General features: G+C 34.5%; 1 protein-coding gene across 2 annotated transcripts in view; it reads right to left on the bottom strand.

Annotated features, from left to right (window-relative positions):
• Window positions 1–12,025, bottom strand: part of LOC110212802 (multidrug resistance-associated protein 1-like) — a 102,462-nt gene that overhangs the window by 45,788 nt on the left and 44,649 nt on the right. For both annotated transcript variants that reach the window (XM_020992883.2, XM_078146466.1), the window contains exons 12-16: window positions 10,798–10,924; window positions 8,981–9,157; window positions 5,120–5,287; window positions 1,751–1,913; window positions 768–843 (exon numbers count right to left, since the gene is read on the bottom strand). In XM_020992883.2, the coding sequence (XP_020848542.2) occupies window positions 768–843; window positions 1,751–1,913; window positions 5,120–5,287; window positions 8,981–9,157; window positions 10,798–10,924 (711 nt within the window). The remainder of the gene's footprint in view (window positions 1–767; window positions 844–1,750; window positions 1,914–5,119; window positions 5,288–8,980; window positions 9,158–10,797; window positions 10,925–12,025) is intronic.

Below are 12,025 nucleotides of genomic sequence, written 5' to 3'. Positions count from 1 at the left end.
TGAATGAAGGATAGGAAAACTGACTTGACTGACGGATCACTGTGAATCGGATCAACAGTGTGACCACAATTACAAAAAAAAATGTTATTAGATTGCACTTATTTAAATATAGTATCCATTAAGAAATGATAGCATTAAAGAAAGCATGCCTTCCAGGAATAAGAAAGTATAGTCATCTTGTACTTCCTGGCTCACATTTTAAGAGTTATTGATGAAGGCATCAATCATCCTCTGGATGATAACAATTATAGCAAAGTGTATGAAAACCTTGTTGGAATGGGTGTTGTATTGCCTGTAAGAGAGAATACTTAGAGGGAATATAGTAGCTGTTTTCAAATATTGGAAGAACTGTCATGTTAAAAAAAAGGTTAGTGTTCATCCACGTAGTTACAGAAGTTTGAAGTAGGACCAAAGAGTGGAAATTAGAAGGAAGAAGATTTAGGTTCAATATGAGAAATTTTGAGGAATTAGAGTAGTCCAAAAGAGAAATGAGAAGTCTGGTGAAGCCATTCCCTTATCACTACTATGAATGTTTATGAAGAGGCTGAATGATGTGTCAGAGAGGTTGTGGAGATTTCTGCATTGTTTGGGAAGTAATTTTTTAGCCGTTTTCAACTCTATGATTCTAAAATTAGAAACAATTAAGAATCTTGACTCTTTTGATAACATATAATTGTTTCCCCTTTCTAAGATGCCACAGACATTAAACAATTAAAAATTCAATTAAGTTTTTATTTTTCTGAGTGTTCAATTATCCCAATGCTTACCTGTCTTTCTGTTCCATCATTTTGTCTTTTGGTATAGTTCTGTAATTGCTTTGACTGACTTCTTTTGAAGGGTGAACTGTAGAAAAAGACAGTAAAATAATTTTTAGAAATAGACTGATGTACAATCATTAGCAAATCACTTAACTACCTTTTGCCTCAGTTTCCTTATGTGTAAAATGGGAATGATATCTGTAGTGCCTATCTTATAGAACTGTTGTAGAGATTAAATGAGATATTAATTTATTTCCATATTTTAAGTAGTTCAAATTTTAAGGAGAGGTAGTAGATTGGATAGAATGGCAGTCTTGAGAACAGGAAGGCTTCTGTTCAAGTTTTGCATCTAACCTAAACGTTATGTGACTACAGATAGTCTCAGTGCTCCAAACAAGACTCTAAGACTTTAAGATGCAGAGAAGGTGTTGATCTGAATTCATAATAGAAGTTTCTTCACCTAGGATTTCCCTATATATGTCCAGGATACAACATTTTATATAAATGTTAGCTGTTATTGTTCCGCATTCACTTCCTGTCTTTCCCTTCTAGCTCTTAATTGTCTCTAATATTGTGTTGAGGTAATATAAAATCAATTATCTACTATATTTATTTAATAGAGTTCCATGTTTCCTATTGTTAATTTAAAAAAAACCACATAACTGAGTGGAATATATCTATTCATTGAATGTTAAGACCTGGAAGGGATCTTAGACACTATTTAATCCAACTCTAACTGGGTCCCATTTAATATTTCCCATTTTCTAAAACATTATTTTTTTAAAATCACAGACACAACTTAAATCAATTTTACTTGTATAATCTCTGATTCTCACCTCACCCTCACTTTACCCAACATTCTAACTTGGGATTAAAAGAGTAAGAGAAAACACATAGTTAGGCATTCACATACACACAAAACTTTTGATTTATTAATTAAAAAAACAGACAAATAGAAGGAACTATGTAATAACTTTTCATTATGTCTTTACCTTTCTCCTGAGTGCTGGATATCTGAAGCAAGTTGGTGAAATCTTTTGATTTAGACAGCAGTTCTTGGTAAGTTCCCATTTGTGCTACCTTGCCACTTTCCATTACAAGTATAAGATCTGTCTGAGGCAGAATTGTAAGGTTGTGTGTCACTAAAACACGAGTCTGAAATACAAAATATTTCATTTCTTAGTAAATGAGCTTAATTTGCATGAATAATACAATTTTATTAAAGATTCAATTAATCAATGTATCAGTGGGTCCTCCTCGGTTGTGGTGTTTAAGATAAAACCTATATTTCAAGATGAATTACTAAGTATTGCAGTAAAAATAAGTTGAATTGGTGAGTAAGTGAATGATAACACCTTGTCTCCAATTGTCATTTGGTCATTGGATTTGAATCCATCTTAAAACTAAAATATATGTATTTTACATTCTTATTAATTTACACATGTAATATAGTATGGTATCTACTGTTACTTTGAAAACTCATGTTTCTTCATTAAAATGTCAGCGACTATAGTTCTCCAAGTATTACAGTCATTAGAAATTTTTATTGAGTTTTATTATTTCAAATCCTTTCTGATGTTATTTCAAACTTGAAAATACTTTTGAATAAGAAATATTTGCCTCAGATTTATCTCATAAAAGCACTTTGTGTGAATATACTAGAAGTGATTTATTGTGGCCATGGATAAGAATTTCACAAGATAATTTCACACAGATGGATGTTTCAATCTGCATCACTCAAGGGAGATTATGGATCTGTTAAAATATCAACATATATTTTATATTAGTTCTATACATTTATTTTACTTTCAGAATCCTACACATTATCAAATACATGCACAAACACCTATACACACAGTTCATCTTGAAAAAATGCATTTTAGTATAATTTTTCTATAATAGCGTAATTTTTAAGAGGCATTGGAGTTAAGTGACTTGCCAAGAATCACAATTAGTAAGGGTCTGAGGCCAAATTTGAACTCAGTTTCTCCTGACACCACAGCCAGTGCTCTACCTATTGTACCATGCAGCTGCCTCAAATAGTATAAATTTAAAGACATTTAATAAGCTATATAATCACCTTTGTATCTTCTTTAAACATCTCTCTGAAAGCAATAATATAAGTAGCCAGGTTTCTGTGAAGATTCTATGTTTTGATCTATTATAAGATGAAGGAATATAAATCCTTACCCTTGGAATGTGTGGCTTTTCTGGCTGCTGCTCTTTTCCTCCCACAAGGTATGACCTACTCTACTATCACTGACATCTACTAAACCCCAAGAGAGAGATATCTTTGCATGTAGGGTGAAGAAAACAATGGAAGAGCTAGTGGGATCTGATAAAATGGTACAGCTTTATCATAAGACAGACATTGGTGTTTGCAGCTCTTCGGTGAAAAGACCCAGATCCATTCTTGTTCCATTATGGGAGGTTTGTAGAAATAGGGAATCACTATTAATAAGACTGTCTTTCATACAGCTCCTCAGTCCTCTTTCCACACTGGCAATTCTGATGGTCTCTGTCTCTAACATGCCAGTTACTTCTTTAAGCAACTGTTCACAAAATCAAACAAATAAAATTATAATTGATAGAATCGTTATCTAAGCCAGTCATGGTACTAATTAAAACAACAAAAAAAAGCAAATGAATTTAAAGAACAAGAAAACTTTGGAATCAACCTTCTGTGACAGAGAGAGGGAGATGAGAGACAAATGTTTCATTGTCTCTGTTCGCCATGGTCAGGCCTGCCTTGCATTTCAAGCTCCAGAACTTCATAGGAGGGATCTCCTTAGGAAGCCAGGCTGTAACCTCTAAGCCCATGTAGTTCCTTTCTATCACAGACTCTCAAACCACCATCACTCAAGCAACCTTGTAATTCCCTTCACTCAAATCCTCAAATCAAAAGGGAAACATTAATGGGAACTGTCCACACTGCCCCATCTAAGCTCAGTTCACATCTGGCCCTCACCCCCACCCCACTTCAGGATGAGAAAAAAAGCACTTTCCCAGGTCTCTCTGATTCCAGAAAATTATACATACAGGTACTCAAGGCCTTACTTCTGCCATAGAAACTGATCTCCAATGTCCTTTCATGGATAAATCATCATTATGGTGAACTAAATGAAACTTTCCAAATTATTTATTAAAAGTTGCCATTAGAAGATCACTCTTCCTCCTCTATTTTTCTTATGAAACTTCAAACCATAAAAAGTACATTTACTATAATAAAACAAATTTGCTGAGGAATATAAGTGAGTGAAGATGTTATTACTATGCTAGTTAAAGCAGGAAACCCTTCCCCATTCCCTCTGACAGATTGGTTTGGAATCCTAATTCTTGAACCTCCTTCCTTGGGACCTATTGACATGAAGGAGTTTGATTCCTGTACTATGCTTCTCTGTCCTAAGTCACCCAATCTAAGAAAACAATGCTTTAGTGCTATTAACATTAATCCCCCCACCCTGAGAGGTGGGGGCCAAGCATATAGCAGTAGGTTCTTAGTATGGAATTGAAATTTACTCTGTTTTAGACACACTCACATTGTCTGAGAAAACAAGAACCGCCAAGTTCACCTACTCTCTATCTCAAAAGCCCTCTATTATCTCCAGTCTTTGAGAAAGAGAAAGGTCTTTCTCCTGGCCTAAGATAACAAATTTCTAGTTGCCAACCCCTTTTGGAGCTGGGAGCCTGTCAAATACTCTCTGTCTCTCTGTCTCTTTTTATCTCTCTGTACTTTTTCAACAGCTGAAATGCTGCCCTTCTATATGAGGCCTTTATTGATTAGAACCCCTCCAATCCCACCTTCCCCATCTTTGCCCCCCAGAACCTTTCCACCAAATTTATTTACACCTTTTATCTTCTGAGTGTGTCAAAAATCTTCACTGGCTACTACTGTCTATACAAATAAAATATAAACTCAGCCTGGCATTTAAAGTTCTTCACAATATGGCTCCTAGATATTTTTTTCAGACATCACATAACTCCCTTTTACAAATTAAAATTTCCAACACATTGCAGAAGCAACTGTTCCTCCAACTTGGCAATCTATTACCCACTTTTTTTTTAAGAACTTTCTCTCATCCTTAGACTGCACCTACTTACCTTTACTTCTTAGAATTAATTTCTTTCAAAGTTTAGCCAAGGTACCACTTCCTAATTTTAATTTTCTCCAATTTAAAGTTACTTTTTTATTTATTTTGTGCACATGTTGTAACACCCCTATCCTCAGCAAAATAAACACCTTGAGAGCAAGGATTCTTTTGTCTTTGTCTTTGAAGCCCTGCTGCCTAGAATAATGTTGAGTTACTCAAAAAGGTCTCTCATAGGGCAAAAGAAACAAGGTGTGTTCTTGCCATGTATACCTTGTTTTTCAAAAGTCCTGAGGATCCTATCACTTTTTCAAAAAGATGCTTCCCAACATGGACATCAACTGCAGATAAGGGATCGTCAAGGAGGTAGACATCAGCACCGCTGTAAACAGCCCTAGCCAGGCTTACACGTTGTTTCTGACCTCCGCTTATATTCACACCCTGTAAGGGAAATGAAGAAAAAGCAAGAGTAGGTTAGATTTTCACTAAAATCCAAATCATATGTACTTAACTCAGAAGAGTAATGTTAAAGAAAAAGGATCTATATGTACAAAAACATTTGTAGCAGCTCCTTTTGTGGTGTCAAAGAATTGGAATTTGAGGGAATGTCCATCAATTGGGAAATAGCTGACAACCTGTGGCATATGATTGTGATGGAATACTATTGTGCTATAAGAAATGACAAGCAGGCAGATTTCATAAAAAAACTGGAAAGACTCACATGAACTGATGCAAAGCAAAATGAGCAGAAGCAGGAGAACATTGCACATAGTAATAGCAATATTGTATGATGATTAACTGTGAGTAACTTAGCTCTTCTCAGCAGTACAATGATCCAAGACAGTTCCAAAGGACTTGTATTGAAAAATGCTATCTACCTTCAGAGAAAGAACTGATGGAATCTGAATGTATATTAAAGTACACTTTTTAAACTTTCATTAATATTCTTCTTTGTGTTTTAGTTTGCATTTTCTTTTTCAACATGGTTAATACAGAAGTGTTTTACATAACTGTACATGTATAATCTGTATCAAATTGCTTGCTTTCTCAAGGAAGGGGGAGGAGGGAGGAGGGAGAGAATTTGGTATTCAAAATTTTAAAAAATGAATGTTAAAAAATCTGTGTTTACATGTAATCGAGATAAAATTCAAATTGCGTAAGAATAATGTTAACAATGATAATTCATATTTATATACCACTTTCAGATATATAAAATTCTATCTTCACAATAAGAATTAGCTAGTTTGAGAATTACCACTTCCATTTGGTAGTTGAGAAAGCTAAATCTCAGAGGAGTTAAAGAGATTTCTTCAACATCACTCACCTAATAAATGTTAGAATCAGGATTTTATTATTTATGGAAGCATGGGATAAAGTTTTAAAATAATCCCCAACCTTAGTCTTATCCAAGAATTTTAATGTCCTCTTGTTACTACCAAATATTTTTCCAGAGCTGGCACAATGACTAATGATTGATTGATTGATTGATTTAAAAAATAACAGGACAAACTATATTATCTTACTCAGGCTAGCAGTATGGGGACTACTCAAAAGTTGACCTCACTTTGATTGGCACTGGAGTTTGACCTCCTCTGCTTCCTTCCTGGGAATTTTGTCCCTTCTAAGGAAACCTAGTAGCTCTCCATTTTGAGGAGTTCACCACATTAATGCCAAACAGTGCAGATACCTGATTGGCAGAGCCCACTGAGATTAATAACTTGAGCTCAAGAGATTTGCCAGCCTCCACTTCCCTGGTAGCTGAGATTACAGCTGTGTACCACCATGCAGGCAACATGATTGACATCCCATTTCTTTTTGTTTTATTTTAAATTATTTTTATTTATTTCATCAAATAGTTTCCAATTGCATGTAAAAAATTAAGTTGATACATTTCTAAAGGTCTGTCCATGTCAGTTCCTTACTCAGTAAATTCCAGGTGGTTCCCTATTACATCTCTAATCATATAAAAACTCCTCTATTTCACATTAAAAACCCTTTGCAACCCGTCCCCATTCTACTTTACTTCATCTTTTTAATTTTTAATAGTATTTAATTTTTTTCTAATTGCATGTAAAGACAAATTTTGACATTCATTTAAAAATTTCAAGTTCCAAAGTTTCTCCCTCACTTCCCCTTCCTAAAACAGTTATTGGTTTGATATAAGTTATATACGTACAATTATGTAAAACATATTTCCATATTAGTCATGTTGTGAAAGAAGAAGCAGACTAAAAGGAAAAAAAACATGAAAAAAATAAAATAAAAACAGTATGCTTCAATTTGCATTCAGATTCCTTCAGTTCTTTCTCTGGATGTGAATAGCATTTTCCCTCATGAGTCCTTTGGAATTATATGGGATCATTGTATTGCTGGGAATAGCTAAGTCATTCATAGTTGGTGATTATACAATGTTATTGTTACTGTGTACAATGTTCTCCTGGTTCTGCTCACTTCATTCAGCATCAGTTCATATAAGTCTTTCCAGGTTTTTCCAAAGTCTGCCTGCTCATCATTTCTTATAGCACAATAGTATTCCATTACATTCACATACTACAACTTGTTTAGGCATTCCCCAGTTGATGCACTGGGGCTCATGGAAGAGGACTTGGTGCTGTGCTGGGGCCCTGGGGTGGATGGAAAGCCACTAATTTGGTGCTGTGCCAAGACCAATGGGGAGTGGGGTGGGGTGTGAAGCTGGATGCCCAACTGCTGTGCACCCGGCCACGGGGTCTCGGTCACAGACTTGTGCTGGGCTCAGGGCCTCCCCCTGGCTTGCTCGGATACTTCCTGCCCTGAGCAACAGTTCTCTTTTACCCGAGTGAGGCAGATCTTTCCTGATGGCCTTACGAGTTGTCTGGGGCTGGAAAATTGTTTTATCCCATATTTTTGTTGGTTCTGCTTTTCCCGAATTCATTTTTAGGTGCTATTTTATAGTTGTTAGAGGTGAATTTGGGGCAGTTCAGGTGATTTCCTGTTTACTCTGCCCTTGTAGCTCCCAGAATTCCAACACTCCATTTCTTTATTCCTACTTACTCTAAGGAAAAGGATTTACTGAGTAGGATCGTAGATTTGGAGCTAGGAGGTACCTAATAGGTCATCATATCCAAGCTCCTTATTCTAAAAATGAGACCTAGAGGATGATGCCCGAGCTTACAAGGTAATTGACAAAGCTATGATTTCAACTCAGCTCTCCAAAGCCAGCTCCCTTTTCTACTGTACTGTGGGAAAAAGACAGTAGCTTATAAATGAGGGACTAAATAAAATTGACTAAATAGAAAATTTAGCAAGAACTTTGGCTGCCAATTATAGGTTATCACTACTATAGCTATTTGTAAATTAATATGTACTTCCAGAAAGTAGAAAAGGGAAATTACTAATAATAAGCTAATAATAGATCATATTTCTATAACCCTTTAAGTTTTACAAAGAACTTTTCTCACAACAACCCAAATATTATTGAAGTAGTATATTATTATTATATTTTTAAATAAGGGTAAATGGGGCCTTGGAGATGGTTGGCCCAGAATAATATAACATCTTGATGGAGTCAAGCCTTGAAAACAGAGGCCTTTTAAGTTTAGGACTCTCTAAACAGTATCTTCTCTCTTAATTTGGAATATAATTAATGCTATTTAAGAATTAAAGCTAACACATATATACATACACACACATGTATCCATGAGTGCAGTGTTCATAGTTTGAGTGCTACTCTCCCGTCAGGTATGTGAACAATACCCTGGACATGGTGATGTTATCCAAGCCCTGGCTCTGTGCAGTTAGAAACTCAGAGGTGAACAAAACTATGATTTGACTGTGGGATAGGAAATAGTGGCTGCACTGTTGAATCGGAATAGAATTCTTATGTAATGACTTATTTATCACCATCATTTTCCTCCAAATCTGGAATGCTTATTATAAAACTTACAGTATACGTTTCAGGTCATCATGAGTCTGGAACTTTTTTTGGCCCTTAACTACATAATGATCATTTCTTCTATCACACTAATACATTGTGAATTGTTTTCATTTTTTAATTCAATACTTGTATAGATCTTTGAGACAATCTCATGAAAATTTTTGCTAGCACAACTGAACAGAACTTTACTACTGTGTATTGATGGAATATATTCTTACTCTTTCTCCAATTTCAGTTTGGTCTCCATTGGGGAATTGCTCCAAATCTGGTAGCAGAGCACAAGCTTCCAGTACTCGTTCATAGTACTGCTTCTGCAAAACTGAGCCAAAGACAATGTTTTCTTGTAATTTGGAATTCTGGATCCAGGCCTGCTGGGAGACATAAGCCACTGAGCCCTAAACGAAAGAAAAAGAAAAAAGACAGTCTTTTTAAGGCAAGTGGAAGTATTAGAAAATATATTTAAGTAATATATTTAATTTGTGGTTTTTCCTATTTACTTTCTCATTTAGCTCTTAAAATTGAAATCGTTGCAAAAATGATTTTTCTTAACTGTAAGATAGCTAATGTTACAACAGTTATGAAATAGATTCAGGTTTGCTCAATGGCTCCTTCATTTTGTCTTTCACATTCACCTTCAACTAAGTCTCTGTAAGGAATTATATGTGCTCCTGGTTTTGTTTGGTTGGTTTGCTTTTGGTCACAATTGCTTCTACAAATTGGCTCCTAATATTACAGGGACCCATTGCACAAACAAGAGCAGCCAGGTGGCACAATGGGTAGAGCTCTGGGCCTCAAATCACGAAGACTCATCTGCCGGGGTTAAAACCCAGATTTAGGCATTTAGTAGCTGTGTGACTCTGAGCAAGTCACTTAACTCTGTTTGCCTCAATTTCCTCATCTGTAAAATGAACTGGAAAAGAAAATGGCAAGCCACTACATTATCTTTGCTAAGAAAACTCTAAACAAGGTCACAAAGAGTTGGACATAACTTAACATCATAACCAATAATGCACAATATTTTTACATGTTACCTTTTCTTTGTAGAATACAAATCTTTCTCTCTACAAATTAGGAGATACTTAATATTTTGTCCTATACCTCTGAAACCACCTTTGTAGTTTCTTGTATTAATTTATTTAACAACCATTTTAGAAAAATTCCAGGAAAGATAAGTTACTTTCTGACTGTCATACATACATAATGCACACACACATGTATATATATGTATGTATGTGATGTATATTCTACATAATATATGTATATATGTAATTATTATGGTATGTTTCTTTATACCAGAATTTTAAAACATTATAGTTAAAGATACTCTAGGCTTTACAAATACTATATTTGTAGAAATCCACCTGAATAGCATACGTGGATAGGTAGGCATGCATTAAAAAGGCTCCAATGGAAACTATGCAAACAACCCAAATCTATATTATGAAGAAAGAAAAGCAAAACTAGTATCAGGGAGATGGATTGAGAAAACAAGGAGAGATACAGAAATTGGAATTAAAGATAAGAGAAAAAAAATTATTCCTGTATAAAGTTTGATTAGAAATAAGCAAATACAAACTAGTTATAAATGTGATTAAGTGCAGAAATAGGCTACCAAGGGACATCGGGTAATTCCCATTCAAAAAGAACTCTTCAAGAGTACACATAATAATTTATGGATTCATCTACCTGTGGTCATGTAGTTGAGTCATATCTTATAAGTGAGCAGTTACAAAGTCACTTTATAAAGAAATGACCATAATTATTTAAGGAATCTTGGAATAGATGATTATTAGAAGTCTAATGAAATTAAATTCCTAATTTTATTACTTTCAATATAAGTACATGCAAATCAGTTAAGCATCATAAATGATTACTAAATATATTATACAAGTGTTTTTTTTTTCAAAGCACCCGGTTGACAGAATGATATATTGCATGTTTACTCATGGTTAATCAATTTTTAAAAAAATAACAATACATAAAATATTTGAATCTTTAATGAGGAAACCCAGAAAGAATAAATAATTGACTTTACTTTTCTTTGGACTGTTCCTTTAAGTTTCTCCATTTCTCCCAGAATGGCAGAGAGCACAGATGATTTTCCTGACCCAACTTGTCCTATAATTGCAACTAATGCTCCTTCTGGAATCTTTATGTTCAAGCTAAAAAAAAAAAAGGTGAGTAACAACATATCAACAACAGTCAATCTTTATTACTCCTTTATACTGTCAGAACAGTTAGTATTTCCAGAGATGAGAATCATTCCTTTTTTTTTTGTTTTTGGTTAGGCAATGGGGGTTAAGTGACTTGCCCAGGGTTGCACAGCTAGTAAGTGTTATGTGTCTGAGGCCAGATTTGAACTCAGGTCCTCCTGAATCCAAGGCCAGTGTTCTATCTACCACATCACCTAGCTACCCCGAGAATCATTATTTTGATTGTAACTATTGACCCCCTATTTATCAAAGTTCAATCCTCCCAAACAAAGAAAACAGAGCAAAATTCTAGAATGGACATGGATGAGAGAAGAAGCTTGAAATAAGAGAGCATAAGAGGAAAGAACATAAAAGATAAAAAAGAATAATAGAAATAGAAGACATGCTTTGCATAACTTACATAAATTTAGATCTCTTTAGGAACTCAAATACTCTTTAACATAGTCTCCTAGATTTGCTACATATATACAAATTACGGAATACCACATCTAAGGAATCAGAGTACAAAATAATCCACAGAGAAAGGACATACAAATGATAGCTATAAGTAGACTGTATTATAAATGATATTATATCATATTATATTATATCATAGCATATAACATATTCTAAATGATAACTCGTGTATGAGGATATTATTATTTTTTCTTTTTTTCTTAATTTATTTTAATGTATCAATAATCACTTCCATAAGCTTTTGAGTTTTTAATTTTTCTTCCCTTCCCTCCCTCCCCAAGATGGCTCACAATCTAATATAGGCTATACATATACATTCCTATTAAACATATTTTCACATTAGTGACGTTGTAAGTAAGAATTAGAACTAATAGGAGGAACCACCAGAAAGAGGAAACAAAACACAACAGAAGAAAAAAAAGGCAAATAATACGCTTTGATCTGCATTCAAATTCCATAGTTCTTTCTTTGGATGTGGATAGCATTTTCCATGAGGAGGACTTTGGAGATGTTTTAGATCCTTGTATTGCTGAGAGGGGTTAAGTCTATCAACATCAGTCATCATTCAATGTGGCTGTTACTGTGTACAACATT

The sequence above is a fragment of the Phascolarctos cinereus genome, unplaced genomic scaffold, assembly GCF_003287225.1.
Source record: "Phascolarctos cinereus isolate Bilbo 61053 unplaced genomic scaffold, phaCin_HiC Scaffold_726;HRSCAF=1367, whole genome shotgun sequence".
Classification (NCBI taxonomy): Eukaryota; Metazoa; Chordata; class Mammalia; order Diprotodontia; family Phascolarctidae; genus Phascolarctos; species Phascolarctos cinereus.
This window is presented reverse-complemented; position numbering and strand designations above follow the sequence as displayed.